Source organism: Peromyscus maniculatus, chromosome 10 (genome assembly GCF_049852395.1).
Source record: "Peromyscus maniculatus bairdii isolate BWxNUB_F1_BW_parent chromosome 10, HU_Pman_BW_mat_3.1, whole genome shotgun sequence".
Classification (NCBI taxonomy): domain Eukaryota; kingdom Metazoa; phylum Chordata; class Mammalia; order Rodentia; family Cricetidae; genus Peromyscus; species Peromyscus maniculatus.
Window position 1 is genome coordinate 6,352,646 of NC_134861.1, and position 14,579 is coordinate 6,367,224.

Below are 14,579 nucleotides of genomic sequence, written 5' to 3' on the forward strand. Positions count from 1 at the left end.
AGGGCTGTCTTGCTCTTAATTTCTTGACAGGCTGACCCCACGAAGGAGGCCCTGCTTCTTGATCACTGGTAGTCTAGGTAGACATTGCAAAAACCCAAGAGAGTAGACTAGACACTAGTGTAGCCTGGAGCCACATGACGGTGTTGCTCTGTCCAAGTGGCTGAGCATCAGCCAGGAGATAACTAGTATGGGGAAGGACTGTTCAAAGTTGAAAATGACTTCACTTTTAAGGGCGTTGGTGCTGTGTTCAGACACACAGCAGTGGTGGCGGCGGCAGCAGCTCAAGAGTTCTGCAGGACCATCTGGCCCAACAGTGGGCCCGCCACTTGTCTCTTGGTGCTCCATACTAGAGTGATAGCAGCAAGTTTTCAAAGAGAAGTCTCCTGCCTTTTGAGAGCCCATGGGCTTGCTCAGGTGCAGATGTGGCAAGGTGATGTTGCAGATGTGCGAGTGAGAACACCGTCCTTGCTTCCTATGACGAGGACTATACGCCTGCCCCTTGCTCTTGGGAACCTCCAGGTGCCTTCTTGAGTAGTATGGAATGTGGACAGTGAGCAAGGACGAGGGTAGCAGGCCTCCCGATAGTCTTTTAGGCTTGTATCAGGTCCATTTCTGTCCACTACCTCCCATCTTCAAGAACCAAGACGGGGCTGAAAGGATGGCTCAGCAGGTTCCCCGAGGACTCCGGTTCAAATCCCAGCCCCCACATGGCAGCTCACAACTGTCTGTAACTCCAAGATTTGGCACTCTCACGCATAAACATAAAATAAAAATAAATAAATTTGAGAAAAGAAGACAGTTTGGTCCAGTCTCCTCCTCTGGGACTAAAGCAGCTGCTCTTTGACCTTTGCATGAAATAGCAAAAAAATGGTTCAGGATGTATGCATATCCAGCCCTTGTTTGAGTATTGGTGAGCACAGTCTGGTTCCTTCTGAGAAACAGCCACATCACAAACCAGCCTGAACACTTGGGCTTTTGTGGTGGCTTCTCTAGGTGTGTTCTCTCTCTCTATGTGTATACACACACACACACACACACACACACACACACACACACACACACACACACACACACACGAGGGTGTGGGAGTGTGTGACAGCTCTCAGTTTGTGACCAACTCAGCCTCCTGCACTGTGGCCTGCAGGTGGCCCTGTACAAGTCGGTGCCAACGCGTTTGCTGTCTCGTGCCTGGGGTCGCCTGAACCAGGTGGAACTTCCTTCCTGGCTGCGGAGGCCGGTCTACAGCCTGTACATCTGGACCTTTGGGGTAAACATGACAGAGGCTGCTGTGGAGGACCTGCAGCACTACCGGAACCTCAGCGAGTTCTTCCGCCGTAAGCTGAAGCCTCAGGCACGGCCTGTCTGTGGCTTGCACAGTGTGGTAAGGCCTGGCTGGCCCTTGTCTCTCATTAGGAAATGGACTCCTTGTCTGCTTTTAAGCCATGCTCAGCAGCCCCGCATTGGCTGAGGCCCTCTGGGATGCTCCCCCATGTGCTGTAGTCCCCCCAGTGTCAGCATGTCCTAAACTGGGGATCCCTAGGTGCTTGGCAGGTGGTGGAGTTCAGGGAGCCACTGAAGGTGAGGACTGACTCCTTCCCCTTAGTATCAAGCCTCTCTGTCCCCTCCAGATCAGCCCATCAGATGGCAAGATCCTCACCTTTGGGCAGGTGAAGAACTGTGAGGTGGAGCAGGTAAAGGGCGTAACCTACTCCCTGGAGTCATTCCTGGGCCCTCGCGCCTGTACAGAGGACCTGCCCTTCCCTCCAGGTGGGTCACTGCTTAGTTGGGGTTGGAGCTGGGTTGGACATCAGAGGCTAACAAAGGGCGTAAGGGGCCAAGGGAACACGAAGGCTGGGAGGCTTTGGGGCAGCAGGCTAGTATGCAGACACTGGAGCTCCAGCTAGGCTACCTGCAGGCCACGGCCAGGTGCGCACTGTGGGGTAAACGGTACCTGGAGCTTGTCAAAGAGCCAGGCCTTCCCTCTGCCCCACCCCACAGCCTCCTCCCATGACTCCTTCAGGAACCAGCTGGTCACCCGCGAAGGCAATGAGCTCTACCACTGTGTCATCTACCTGGCCCCCGGAGACTACCACTGTTTCCACTCCCCCACTGACTGGACCGTCTCACATCGGCGCCACTTCCCAGGTAGGCCCAGGGCTGGCTGAGGGTGAGAGCTGCCTCCGTGGGCATTCGAGGCCCCTGACCTCTTGACTTGAGAGGATTGGACTCTAGGCTGGTGTTGTCAAGGCCAGATGACCACTTGAGGCTGGCTGGCTATAGGCAAGGGTGTCTGGGTCCTGCTTGGAATTTAAACAACACTTAGCCTGAGTCCCTGTGGCTTTTAGGCCACTCTGGCATGCACACAGCAGGCTCTGAGCAGGAAGTAGCTTGTTTTCCTCTCCTTAGGTTCCTTGATGTCAGTGAACCCTGGCATGGCCCGATGGATCAAAGAGCTCTTCTGTCACAATGAGCGTGTGGTCCTGACTGGGGACTGGAAACATGGGTTCTTCTCGTTGACAGCAGTGGGCGCCACCAACGTGGGCTCGATCCGAATCTACTTTGACAGAGTGAGCAGAGCCCACAGGCCAACCTCTTGGGTCCAGCCATTCCATTTGCTGTGCAGCCAGATTTGCGGCTTATCAATTTTGTGGTGGGGAGGGGTGTTCCAGCTCTGGCCAGGCCTGGCTCTGCTGAGCAGCGGCTCTGTTTAAGCATCCGTGCCAGCTCAGCCTCTTAGCCTCCCTCTCTCTGTTGCCATTCACCTGCCTGGAATGGCTGGAGAGGTGAGAGACCCAACCAACCTCACTCCACTCCACTGCGCTGCCTCTGCCAGGCCCCGAAGCAAAGGTGGACCATGCAGCCAGGTAGAACTGGCTTAGATGGGAAACCCTGGCGCCCTCCCCACGCTGCCTTTCTAGGTGTTATGACTGCTGCTGCCGCTAGCCTGGCACCATTTATGCTTGGACAGGAGTTGGGTCTGTCCACATACCCCCCCCCCCAGCCTTGTCTAGGTCTCAGCAGATGTTGGGACTGTTGATTGGTGACAGCCTTTTGCCCTGAGATGCTGCTGCTGTCCTTGTTACCTTTCCTGAGCTGGGCAGGGTGGAGGATAGGCAACACGGCTAATTAACCCTCTCCTTCTTGCCCCCAGGACCTGCAAACGAACAGCCCCAGATACAGCAAGGGTTCCTACAATGACTTGAGCTTTGTAACACATGCCAACAAGGAGGGTGTGCCCATGCGCAAAGGCGAGCACCTGGGCGAGTTTAACTTGGGCTCCACTATCGTGCTCATCTTTGAGGCACCCAAGGACTTCAACTTCAGGCTGAAGGCAGGGCAGAAGATCCGCTTTGGGGAAGCGCTGGGCTCCCTCTAGTCTTCCTGGTTGCGCTGCCAAGGGATCTTTCCACACAGGAGCATGAGGTCTTCAGAGGCACCCCAGGCTGTCTGGGCGAGAGGCACTGTGGGGCTGACCTGGTAGGACCTGAGTGATCTGTTCTTGCCTGTCCAGAGGTGCAGAGGAAAGGTTTGGAATCTGTCAGGGCCTAGACCCCTTTACAGAGCATGGGTATGATTTGACCTCAGAATCACTTGGAGAGGTTTTTTAAAATTTTGTGTAAGTTGGAGACCCTCCATCTCCTGAGTACTGTGAGAACGGTTATGTGCTACCACACCCTCAAGCTGCACCCCACACCTGTCTCAGGGCCGCCGCCTTCTGTCAGCCCTCAGTTCTTCTGCCTTAGCTTCTCTGCCTCCCTGCCTGAGCACAGGGTGAGGTGCATCCTTGGCACAGACTGTGGATCTACCCTCTTCTTAGAGCAGGCCACATGGCCTTCACAACTGCTTTCTCTTCCCAAATCCACCCCTCTGCTTGCTGGAAAAGTCAAATCATCTATGTGTTGCTGAATGCGTCGACCTAGACTCTGCCATTGTCTTCTGAGGGCATTAACTAATGATGTAGACCTTTGTAGGCCCCAAGGTCTGACTTTCTAAAGCTGCCTGAGCCCCTTGGCCAGTAGGCAAAACCAATTACTGACTTGCCTGGCAGTGTCCAGACGGAAGGGGAGGTGGAGGCCCAGCCTGTGGGAAATAGGAGACATGCTGCTATTGGTCTAGGGGCTGCTGGAGGCAGAGGGTACGGTGGTCAGTGCCTAGAAATCCTGTTCCAGGTGGCTGCCAGGATGCAGACCATGGGGAACCCAGTGGGAAGGACAAGGCCAGATTTCATGTTGATCTTGGAGATGCCATGAATTTCTCCTGTAGGAGAAATCATTGAACTTTTTTAACTGTATCAGTAATACAGTATTTTGTATGAAAAGTAGGAGACTTCTGAACAGTAATTCATTTAATTGCCAGACATTTTGAAATAAAAACCCCAAACCATCGTAGCTTTGTATTCTGTTACTGGAGGAGGGCGGGGCAGGCCCACTAGCACAGAGCCTGTCTCAGGGCCCGAACACGGGCAATGCAGGTACGGATGGGCTGACGCTGGGCCTGGAGCTCCTCTGCCAGCTGCTGGATCTGGAGTTCCACCTGGGGGCAGGGGACAAGGCAAGCTGAGAGGTCGCACAGCCCCGGGGCTAACCTGGGCTGGCCCGGGGCTGACCCGGGGCTGAGCCGGGTCTTACCTGCTCTAGCTCTCTTGTCACCTGCTGTTCGACGTCCCGGTCCTCGGGCCTGGGCTCCTCCTGGCTTAGCTCCAGCCACCTACGCAGGCTGCTGGCTTGTCGCTGGCATGACCTGGGGACGGGAACACCTGCTGCCTATCAGGCTGACTTGTTGGCATGGCCTCCGGGGAGCCCTTTCTGGACTGAAGGGGCACATTGGCTAACACTGAAGGGCTGGGATAGACTGTGGAAGGGCCCTGCTCAGGCTGCCAGCAGTGGCCGAGGAGAGCAATGCTCTTCTGTCTGTCCCTAGGGGAGCAGACTTTTCCTCTCCTTTCTCTGAAAGCTGTGTGTTATCAGTCCCCAGGGCACTGGGTGTAGCCAGGACCCAGGCTTGTGCTGTCTACCCTGTCAGTACACAGTCATGGTTGCTGGGTGGGCGACAGAATAAGCAAGTCTTGCTTGGCTTCACACAGCCTCCAAATGGAAGGCAGAGCTTCCAACCCTGCGTGAGGCCAGCACTGGAGGGGATAAAGGTGAGCCAGGACACTCACGCCAACCCCCTGGAGGGAGTCACCACACGGCACCTGCTGGGCGAAGTGGAAGCCCTGCCTTCCCAGGCCACAGCTATTTACATGGGCAGGCCCCAGGGCAGCTCACCGAAGGTTCTGCTTGGTGCTCTGGTAGTGCTGTAACTGCTGCTGGATCTCCTCCAGCTCAGCCTCGAGCTCTGTGTGGCCTGCAGCAGTGGGAAGATACGTGGGACTTTGCCCACCGCCCTCTAGAACCACCAAAGACACCGGCAGGCTTTGGTGGAAGGGTGGCCCCGGTGCCTTGACCTAGTCACCTGTAGCCTCGGAGCCATAGCCAGGCCCAATCCTGGTGCTTGTGAAATCCTCAGGGAGGAAAAGATGGGGCTGGGGGCCCCTGCTCGGGGCTGGGCACGGCGGAGGTTGGGGTCCAGGGATGGCGGGCTTTGCCGACGCCTGTAGAAGGAAGGGCGGGTGCTGAGCAGTGAAGCTAGTGGGGAGCCTGGCAAGTGAGTCCTGTGCCCAGGTCAGTGCCCGCAGTGCCCTGCGGTGACAGGGTGGCACCCGGGGAAGTCCCACAGGCAGTCTCCACTGCTGAGTGCCACCCGGGTGTCAGGGGACTTTTAGTGCTGCCCCAGGGACACAGTTTCTGCCCTTCCCCAGCCTTTCACCCCACTACGCTCACAGCAAGCTAAGCTCGGCCTCAGTGGGGAAGGGGAGTCCACGGCAGCTCTCCCAACCCAACACTCCTGCGCCCCAAGTCTCGTGTGGAGAGTAGGCATGCCACCATCTATCAGGTTTTGTTGACTTTTTTCCTGACACGGATGAGTCTTGCTCTGTAGCCTAGGCTGACTCTGAGCTCTGCCCTGCCTCTACCTCCTAAGTGCTGGCATTAGGTGTGTGGCTTCCGTTTCCAGCCACTCATCACCAGAAACTGCCTCCTTCCTGGCTCCACCCTCCCTCCCCGGCAGCACCAACTTCTTAGGAGCTGACTCAGTGCCGCCACCTGTTTCAGGAGCACATCCTGGTGCTCTCACAGCCTGGCTACCTGTGCCCAGGACCTTCTGTCCCCTGTGCTCTTCAGGTGACACCTTTGCCCTGCACTGGAGACACTCATAGCCTTGGAGACCAGCTGAGTGCTGCTCTCTCTCTCTCTCTCTCTCTCCTGATAAAGAGGGACCAACCGCCTCACCAGACACTGCGCCCCACCCGTTTGCTTTTAGTCAAAGAATTCTTCCCTAAGTGTTCCTGGATTCCTTTTCTTCCCTCCCCACAGCAACCACAGCAAGTCCGGCCTCACTGTCCCCAACAGACTGTCACCCCCATGGTGAGGAGCTCATCAGAGCACTAGCATGTCTTCCTGGCTGCCCCTCTACTTGGTGCTGAGTTCATGCTCCAGGCCAGATGTGGTGCCCTGGAACAGCCCCTCAATTTCTTCCTCTTCCTACATAAGCTTCCACAGACCCCCTGTCCCCCAAGACCAGAGGCCTTGCTGGGAGTCTGCCTGTAAGGTTCTCTGGTTGTCCCACCACGGGACATTTCTCAAGGGCTGGGTGTTAAGAGACTGGCCACTGCTGGGTTTCAGGCCTGGTGTGCAGGACACCCAAGCTGGTCAAGTGACCAAGAAAGAATCCTAACAAGAATGGGAGGAAGGATTTGGGAGGAGAGCCAATGACGGGTCCAGTGGAGGACTCACCCCGGCAGTGTCTCCTACCCCACGAGGCATGAAGGAAGAAGGAGGCAACAGATCCAGGCCTGGACTTGCTGGAGGGGGCAGCTTCGAACCAGGGGCATTCGGCAGAACCACGGATAGGAAGGGCCTCATCAGGGAAAGGCCTCCTGGTGGAGCCATGCTTTGACCCTTTTCTAGAGGCTTCTCCAACCTGGGTGGAAGGAAGGCAGGAGCTGGTCACACTGTGGAACCTTTCTCTGGATTAAAGAGGCCACACATCCAACAAATCTAGGACCCAGACAAATTTCCAGTGCCTTGGGGGACTCACAACCACTTAACTTACTGCTGCTCCCCGAGGGTGCACCAGCCTGGGGACCTCTGGCTCCGCAAATGCTCCAGCAGGAAGGATGGACGTCGTGGCTGTTTCCGTGATGAGCGGGCCTCACTGCTGGAGGGAGATAGTCTGTTCCTTGGACTGACAAGATCTGCAGGGCGATGGACCTGAGATCTCTCTAAGGTTCGATCCTTGCCCTTTTAGAGGCAGACTGAAGGCCAGGCAAAGCAAGGCTCTGGCTGAGGGCCACTGTGCAGGGGGTAGGCCTGAGCCTAGACAACCTGACGTAACCCTTACAGTCAACCTGATCCACGGTGCTAGAGCTGCACCTCGTTCTTTTGACCTGCACAGCAGGCTGACAATATGATGCCCTGTCCATATCAGAAAGGAGCAGCCCCTGAGGCCTTCAGGGTTCTGCCAAGGTTAGGAATGAAGGGACAGAGCAGGGACAGTGGCCCGGTACACGCTACCCACCATGAGTTCTGAGACTCAGTACCGGTTACTCTGGGAACGGCAGCTGCCTCGGCAAGGGTGGTGTGCATAGGGCTGCGAGAAGCCATCCAAGGGGGTGGGGAAAAGAACAGGAACCCACAAAAATTGGGGCTTCTGACAGGGAAGGAGGGAGACTGCAGGCCAAGGCAAGGCGTGAGGGCGTGACGGTCTGTGGAGTGTCACAAAGCAGGGAGAAGCAGGTGTCACAGGGGAAGGGACAACAGTCTCATTTCTGATGAGTCAAAAAGGTGGTAAATTCCACTGCCTCCCCACTGCCCTGGGAAGGATGGCCTGACGGGGTGAGGCCTCTGAGCAGCTCTGATGTGACGAGGCTGTGGCAATCTCATCTTGCCCTTCCCAGGGCTGTTTGTCTCTCATGCACACTCCCCGTTTTGGCTCTAGGACTAGAGGCAGAGGTGAGGCACAGGCCACTCACAGCTCTAGGAGGCAGGGCTCCCCCGCAGCCACTGCCAAGCTGCCCAGGATGCCCTGAGATGGAGGAGCTCGCAACTTCTTGGTCTCCAGGGTGGCCTCCTCAGCCTCAGCAGCAACTCCGGAGAGAAAGGAATCCTTAAATGTCACTCTCCTGCCGAATGTGCCGGGGGCCGGTGGCCGAGCCGCCCTGCCTGGACCGAGCGCCTTCCTTTTCCAGAGCTCAGCACAGCGGCGGACTGCACAGTGGAGGCTGTGGGCTGCCTGCAACACAACTTCTCATCAGGTCCTGCCCTGCCCTGCCAACCTCGCCAGCAGCCCTGGCTTACCTGGACCTGCTGCTGGGCCTGGACCTGCTGCCGGGAGGCCTTCACAGCGGCGGCAAAGCGCAGAAGCCGCGTGGCCCCCTCCTGCAGCAGCTGCTGGTGGTAGACCTGCACAGCTTGCTCCAGCCGGGCCTTCTTCCTCCTCCTCTCAAGGACGAAGCCCAGCCACGCAGTCCACACCTTGTAGAAGCCACAGCAAGCGATGAGGCTCAGCCTTCCATTTGGCTCCCATGCCCCAGCCCACAGAGCTGCCCTGAAGGCGGAGTAACCAGGGAGCTGTAGAGCATTACCTTTGCCTGTAGCGAGAAGGCCCAGAACCACAGGGCCCGGGCTGTACTCCACTGCTCTTGCTTCCTGGCTGCCAGCTGTCGGCCAGACGACGGTTGGTTATTCAGAGGAATGCACAGGCAACATGGCCATGGTCGCTCCCCGCTCATCAGTCTCTAGCTAAAGCATCCACCCTCCTCCTACTGGGAGGGGTTCAGGCCCTGGCCTCACCTGACCTTGAGATGTCAGTACGTTCGGGGTCTATGGACTGGAAAAGCGACAGTAGGAAAGGGGGGCTGTAAAGAGCAATCAGAAGGGGTGGATGGAAGGAGCCAATAGGGTTCACAGAGGACAGCTACGGGGCCGCAGCAGAGCTGGGAGGCTCTCCAGCCTAGGGCAAGAGTGTTGCTGAGCAGAAGGTGTGTGACTGTCTGGGTTGTTTTTATCAAGACCTTAACAAAGACTTAAAATTCATTTCAAATTAATTTTGGGGTATGATGACAGTGTGTTTTAGATGACACTGTAAGAAAAACTGTCTTCAACAGATGGTGTGTGGGTGAAGCTGAAGGGGGGGGGCACAAAGGTGGAGCCTCGGAAAAAGACAGCATTCAAGACTGAACTAGACGTGGGGCTGAGATGGCTAAGGTCTCTGAGCCCGTAGGAAAGAAGTGTTGCCGGTTCCTCCTACCTGCTCCCTCCACTGGCAGAAGCAGGCCCGACTGAGTCTCTGTGCCAGGAGTTGGGCACCTTGCCTCTGCAGAAGCTGGGAGAGAGCAAATGCACAGGGGTCAGACTCTAGCCCCAGCCATGGGGCAGCCGCGTGGGGAGGCTCCACCCAAGCAGACAGCCTCCTGTCAAGAGCTGTTCCGGATGCCAAAGGCTCGGAGACAGGGGCCGGATCGGAAGGGCTCCATAGTTTCCCCAGATCTGAAAAGCCAGGGGTCAGGGAAACCAGATTTCTCTTCTAAGCCGCCACCTCCTGGCATAGACTTGATTCTCAGGATGGCCATTCCGACCTTCAGGAATTGCCCAGAATGGCTCCTGCAGCCTTGTTCCCACAGAATCCTAAAGCACCAGCATGCATTCTAGCCGAATCGAGTTTTGTCTGGAGACCCCTCCCCAGGACACGGGCCCCTGGTCCAGCCACGCCTGACTCACACAGAGCTCGGAAAGCTGCTAGCAGCCATCTCACCTTCTTCCTGAGACACTCCACATGGTATGCCTTCCACCCAGCCATCCCTTCCAGCAGCAGCTGCTGGCGGTGATGCTGAGCTGCCCGCTGCAGCTGGACTCTCTGCTGGGCCGCCCTCTGGGTGCAGAACCGCCAGTGCCGAAAGCAGTTACGGAGACGACCTGAAGCAGACGGAAACCGCTGATAACGGTACAGGATTTTCATTCCTAGGTGACTTTGGAGCAGGGAAGGGTTGGACGGTTGGAGATATTATGTGAGGTGACATCCACAGGATCCATGGGTAAAGCCAGGTCAGGTCATCTCTGCACTCTGGGAACTGGACCAAAACTTCCTGCTGCTGCATCCCCAAGCGCTGTCCCCGAAGTTGCACACCTGTGCAGTCACTGAAGGTGTGCCAGGCCCCACGGAGCCACACCAAGGGCTGGCAGCTATGCGGAAGGAGACCCACAGTCCCAAAAGGGAGCTTCCTACTGGAGCCCAAGCTCAGAGAGGGAAATAAAGCTCAGAGAGTGAAGTCAAGTGAGCCTGAGATATGACCAGGACCGTGATAAAACCATCTTCTGGCTGTGTTGACTCTCTGGGCCCACTGTGTAGACCTCGTCCTGGGGCCTGGGGATGCCTGATACAGGAGGTACTTCTGGACCCATTCAGTCAGAGAAGGCAGCAGTCATGAGCTGGAGACCAGCCACTTTACCATGTCTTGGATACTGTTTTCAGTGTACCTATCTCTCCTGCTACAACTATACCATCCCTAAGTGTAACAACTTAACAGGAAAGCACTACAGCCTCATTTCATAGACGAAAAAACCTACTGAAGTAGAGGGCACCCTCTGAAGTCAGACTCCAGGTGATGTGACTTTTGGCCTGGTGTTTTTGTTTTGTTTTGTTTTTGCCTTAAAAAGTAAAGGGTCCAGGCGGTGGTGGCACACGCCTTTAATTCCAGCACTCAGGAGGCAGAGAGGCAGGTGGATCTTTGTGAGTTCGAGGCCAGCCTGGTCTCCAAATCGAGTTCCAGGAAAGGCACAAAGCTACACAGAGAAACCCTGTCTCGAAAAACCAAAAAAAAAAAAAAAAAAGTAAAGGAACTCACCCCTCATCAAGGAAACTTCTTGCGATAGATGGAAATCATTACAGAAAACATAAACATAACCAAGGAAAATGCAGAGTATGGAGCCCAGTCCCAACTGATACATCTACAAAACACTCCCATACCTAAGACTCTGGAATGTGGTGAAATTTTGTGTATGCTCTAACAAATAAAGCTTGCCTGAAGATCAGAGGGCGGAGCTAAGCCACTAGTTAGCCATAGAGGCCAGGCAGTGGTGGCCCACACCTTTATTCCAGCGCTTGGGATTTTGTGCCTTTGCTCCCCGTGCTTGGGAGGCACACGCCTTTAATGCCAGCACTAGGGAGGCGGAGAGATGAAGTGATATGGCTGGGCAGAGAGAGGAATATAAGGCGGGAGGAGACAGGAGCTCAGTCTTCTTAGCTGAGGAGTTGGTGAAGTGAGAGGTGGCTGTAGCTTGTTCCTTTGTCTCTCTGATCTTTTAGCATTTACCCTGATATCTGGCTCTGAGGGTTTTTGTTTGGTTTTTGTTGTTTTGTTTTTTTTCGAGACAGGGTTTCTCTGTATAGATTTGCGACTTTCCTGGAACTCACTTTGTAGACCAGGCTGGCCTCGAACTCACAGAGATCCGCCTGCCTCTGCCTCCCAAGTGCTGGGATTAAAGGTGTGCACCACCACCACCACCACCACCACCACCACCACCACCACCACCACCACCACCACCACCACCACCGCCCGGCCAGGGCTCTGAGTTTTTAATGAGACCAATTAGGATTTGTGCTACACTGGAACCTTCTGGAAGAGGAGGAGAAAAGATTCTAAGAACCAGATGATCAGGGAGTTTGCTGTCTCCTAGTAATATCAGAAGCTACCAACAACGTGAGTGGCCAAATATGAGCTAAACAAGAAGGACACAGAGGGACACGCCTCCTAGTCAGGGAAGCAGCATACACAGACGGAGCCCCTGGAGCCCCTGGAGCCCCTGGAACCTGGAGAAGGCCCGTGTTCAAACTCCTCCTCCTGGACTGTTTGTTCCCACAGGCCTCTCTTACCCCTGCTCAGTGCTTCCCGGGCCTCCCTGAGGGCAGCTGCCTCCTTTTCTCGGTAATACATCCGCACTGACGTAACCTCCCGCCACTGCACCAGGACCTGTGGACAGGCAGGGAAAGAGAGGTGATCATTTCATGTTCTGAGGTCAAGGACACACTGTGACCATTGGGTTCTTGTGAGGTAAGACTGAAGAGTTAACATTTGGCTCTCACAGCCAGCCAACCACACAGGCCTGGGTCAGGGCTTCAGGTTCCTCTCAGGAAGCCTGACACCTCAGACACTCGGACTTTCCTATCAGGAGGATTTAAACTTTGCACTGTGCCACAAGTGAAGTTGTTACATACATTACAATCCTGTTATCATTTGTCATACATTATTTTAATTCTTTCTTACACTGGAAGCCAGTAACTAAACCCTTTGTGGGTGGGGGCATGCTAGTGTACACCTCTTTAACCCCAGAACTTGGGAAGCAAAGACAAGTGGATATCTGTGAGTTTGAGGCCTGCTTGGTCTACACAGTGAGTTCTAGGCCAGCCAGGATGACATAGTGAGACCCTATCTCAAAACAAAACCCAAAACCCTGTGTGTGTGTAGGGGTGTTGTACATATGTATGTTTATGTACGTGTGTGGGTGCAGAGGGCCCACAAATCCAGTGTCTTCCTCCACATACTTTGTCTCATTCCCCTAAGACAGGGTCTCTGGGCTGAAGCTCCCTATTTTGGCTAGACTGTCCAGACTTAAGTTCTCAGGATCCTCTGATTTTTACTCCAACTCCAGGACAGGGGCTACAGACACACACAGTCATACTCAACTTTTATTGGGGAGCTTGGGATTTGAACTCAGGTCCTCATGTTTGAACAGCATGTACTTTTAAGCAGTACCACTCAACACTTTAAAGAAGTCAGGGAGCCAGATGAAGCATGGTGCCTCCTTTGTAATCATGATTCCCCATTCCCAGTTGAGTGCCCTCTCTCTCTCTGGAGCACTAAACCCAACCAGATCAGATCATCTCCTCCCAAGGCAGGGGCCACCCAGGCAGGCTTGAGCAGTTCTGAGAAGAGGTCAGCCTTCACCAAATGCAGCTACATTTGGTGAATGCAGGGAACTACATGGTCACCAGCAGGTAGACCCATGCCACTCAAGAGCTCCCAGGAGCCCGCTTTCTTCAGAACAGCCATGACCCAGGGCCTGCCTGTGCTCCTGTTTCTGTGTGGACCACTCCCTTGTATTATGTCCCCCACCATGCTCTCCATAGCACGGAACCTGAGGCTATTTCCATACATCCACCCCAGCCAAGGAAACGAGGGTGTTTGGGGTCATTTCAAATGATGGATGACCAAGCACTCCTTGAGATGCTCCATGTTTTCTAGCAAGCCTCCAGAGCCACGCAACCTATGAGCAATCAGTGAGTAAGATCTGGCACTCTTCCAACAAGGACGTTGACTCTCAGTGGTTTCCAGGCTTTATCCAAGTTTAGTGTTGCACATGGGTGGGAAATGCTGGTTCTGGCAAGAACTAGTTTGCTTTCTCTATGACCCCATTTTCATTTAAGAACAGTGATTCCTAATCCAGTACAACCAAAATGCCTACAGACTGCACGTGGGCAAGATGGTTACCCACTCTGGGAGTTCCTTATTAAGTGCCAATACCACACGCTGGCTGGAATGTGATCCCCAAGCTTCCTGGTGACCAGACTGTATCTCACCTTGGAGCACAGAGTCCTGTTGTAGTGGGCTCTTGCTTGGGAGGCTTTTTTGGCCATATCCAAACGGGCCATGGTGTTTTTCCTCCAAAGATGTAATGCCCACCTGTAAAGACATGGGCCAGGTGAGGGCAGTGACCCCAGTCTGGAGGTCTGGGAGGCTTCTGTGAGTAAGGACTGAGTCCTGAGTAAGGACTCTGCCTCAAAGCACCTGTTCCACTGTCCCTCAGGCTCATGCTCTTGTCTACACCCAGCAACAGATGCTCAGTGTCTGCTCTGTGCCAGGTACTAGGTGGGACCAGGCAGCCAGCAGTACACCAGGCTATCACTGAGTCTTCAGGAATTACGTGATAAAGAGAACACAGCTATAACCAGATGGTAACAATTCGGGTGATTCACAAGGAGATAAGAGGCACATAAACTCCAGTGCCTACTTGCCAGCGGCCTGCTTCTCATTCTGGTCTATCTGAGGGACTGGATGATGCACTGTGGAACTTCAGAGGAGACAGTGTTTAAAGTCCACAAGGTCCATGGCCTACACTCAGCCAGAACAGCATGTGCTGAACAAATACAGAGGGAAAGGGAACAGGGTCGTCTAACCGAAAAAAGTAAGTTCAGAACTTGGATTAGGAGGAATGGAAATGGGCCTTGAGTACCCTTCAGTGGTAAGAGGTACAGAGGGTCCTCTTGTGGGAGCGGGCCCCAAACAGCTTGACTACACAGCTGCCATGACAGGCTTAGAGGCCCAGACACAGCTGCTGTGACAGGCTTACTAGCAGGCAATACCCGGATCCAGGAAAAGCCATAAGCTAACACCCAGGGATGGAAGTACCCGACATCCCCAACGTTCCCACTGTTAAATAAGACTACGTAAGACTGCCAGATGTCCCGAGCCTAGCACACACCTA

At 54.7% G+C, this 14,579-nt stretch overlaps 2 protein-coding genes across 15 annotated transcripts in view; one reads left to right on the forward strand and one right to left on the reverse strand.

The window, feature by feature from the left end:
* Positions 1–4,388, forward strand: part of Pisd (phosphatidylserine decarboxylase) — a 48,184-nt gene extending 43,796 nt beyond the window's left edge. For all 6 annotated transcript variants that reach the window (XM_042285747.2, XM_006972907.4, XM_042285748.2 and 3 more), the window contains 5 exons: positions 1,145–1,381; positions 1,629–1,767; positions 1,999–2,145; positions 2,407–2,567; positions 3,152–4,388. In XM_042285747.2, the coding sequence (XP_042141681.1) occupies positions 1,145–1,381; positions 1,629–1,767; positions 1,999–2,145; positions 2,407–2,567; positions 3,152–3,376 (909 nt within the window). In that variant the 3' untranslated portion in view covers positions 3,377–4,388. The remainder of the gene's footprint in view (positions 1–1,144; positions 1,382–1,628; positions 1,768–1,998; positions 2,146–2,406; positions 2,568–3,151) is intronic.
* Positions 4,325–14,579, reverse strand: part of Sfi1 (SFI1 centrin binding protein) — a 60,370-nt gene continuing 50,115 nt past the window's right edge. For 5 of the 9 annotated variants that reach the window (XM_076547016.1, XM_006972906.4, XM_076547018.1 and 2 more), the window contains 13 exons: positions 13,675–13,777; positions 11,971–12,067; positions 9,853–10,013; positions 9,349–9,423; positions 8,684–8,758; positions 8,397–8,573; positions 8,072–8,331; positions 7,153–7,257; positions 6,834–7,020; positions 5,455–5,593; positions 5,268–5,346; positions 4,629–4,740; positions 4,325–4,533 (listed from right to left, as the gene is read on the reverse strand). In XM_076547016.1, coding sequence (XP_076403131.1) covers positions 4,429–4,533; positions 4,629–4,740; positions 5,268–5,346; positions 5,455–5,593; positions 6,834–7,020; positions 7,153–7,257; positions 8,072–8,331; positions 8,397–8,573; positions 8,684–8,758; positions 9,349–9,423; positions 9,853–10,013; positions 11,971–12,067; positions 13,675–13,777 — 1,675 coding nt within the window. In that variant the 3' untranslated portion in view covers positions 4,325–4,428. The remainder of the gene's footprint in view (positions 4,534–4,628; positions 4,741–5,267; positions 5,347–5,454; positions 5,594–6,833; positions 7,021–7,152; positions 7,258–8,071; positions 8,332–8,396; positions 8,574–8,683; positions 8,759–9,348; positions 9,424–9,852; positions 10,014–11,970; positions 12,068–13,674; positions 13,778–14,579) is intronic. The other 4 variants (XM_015991571.3, XM_076547017.1, XM_076547019.1 and 1 more) reach the window with 2 other exon arrangements.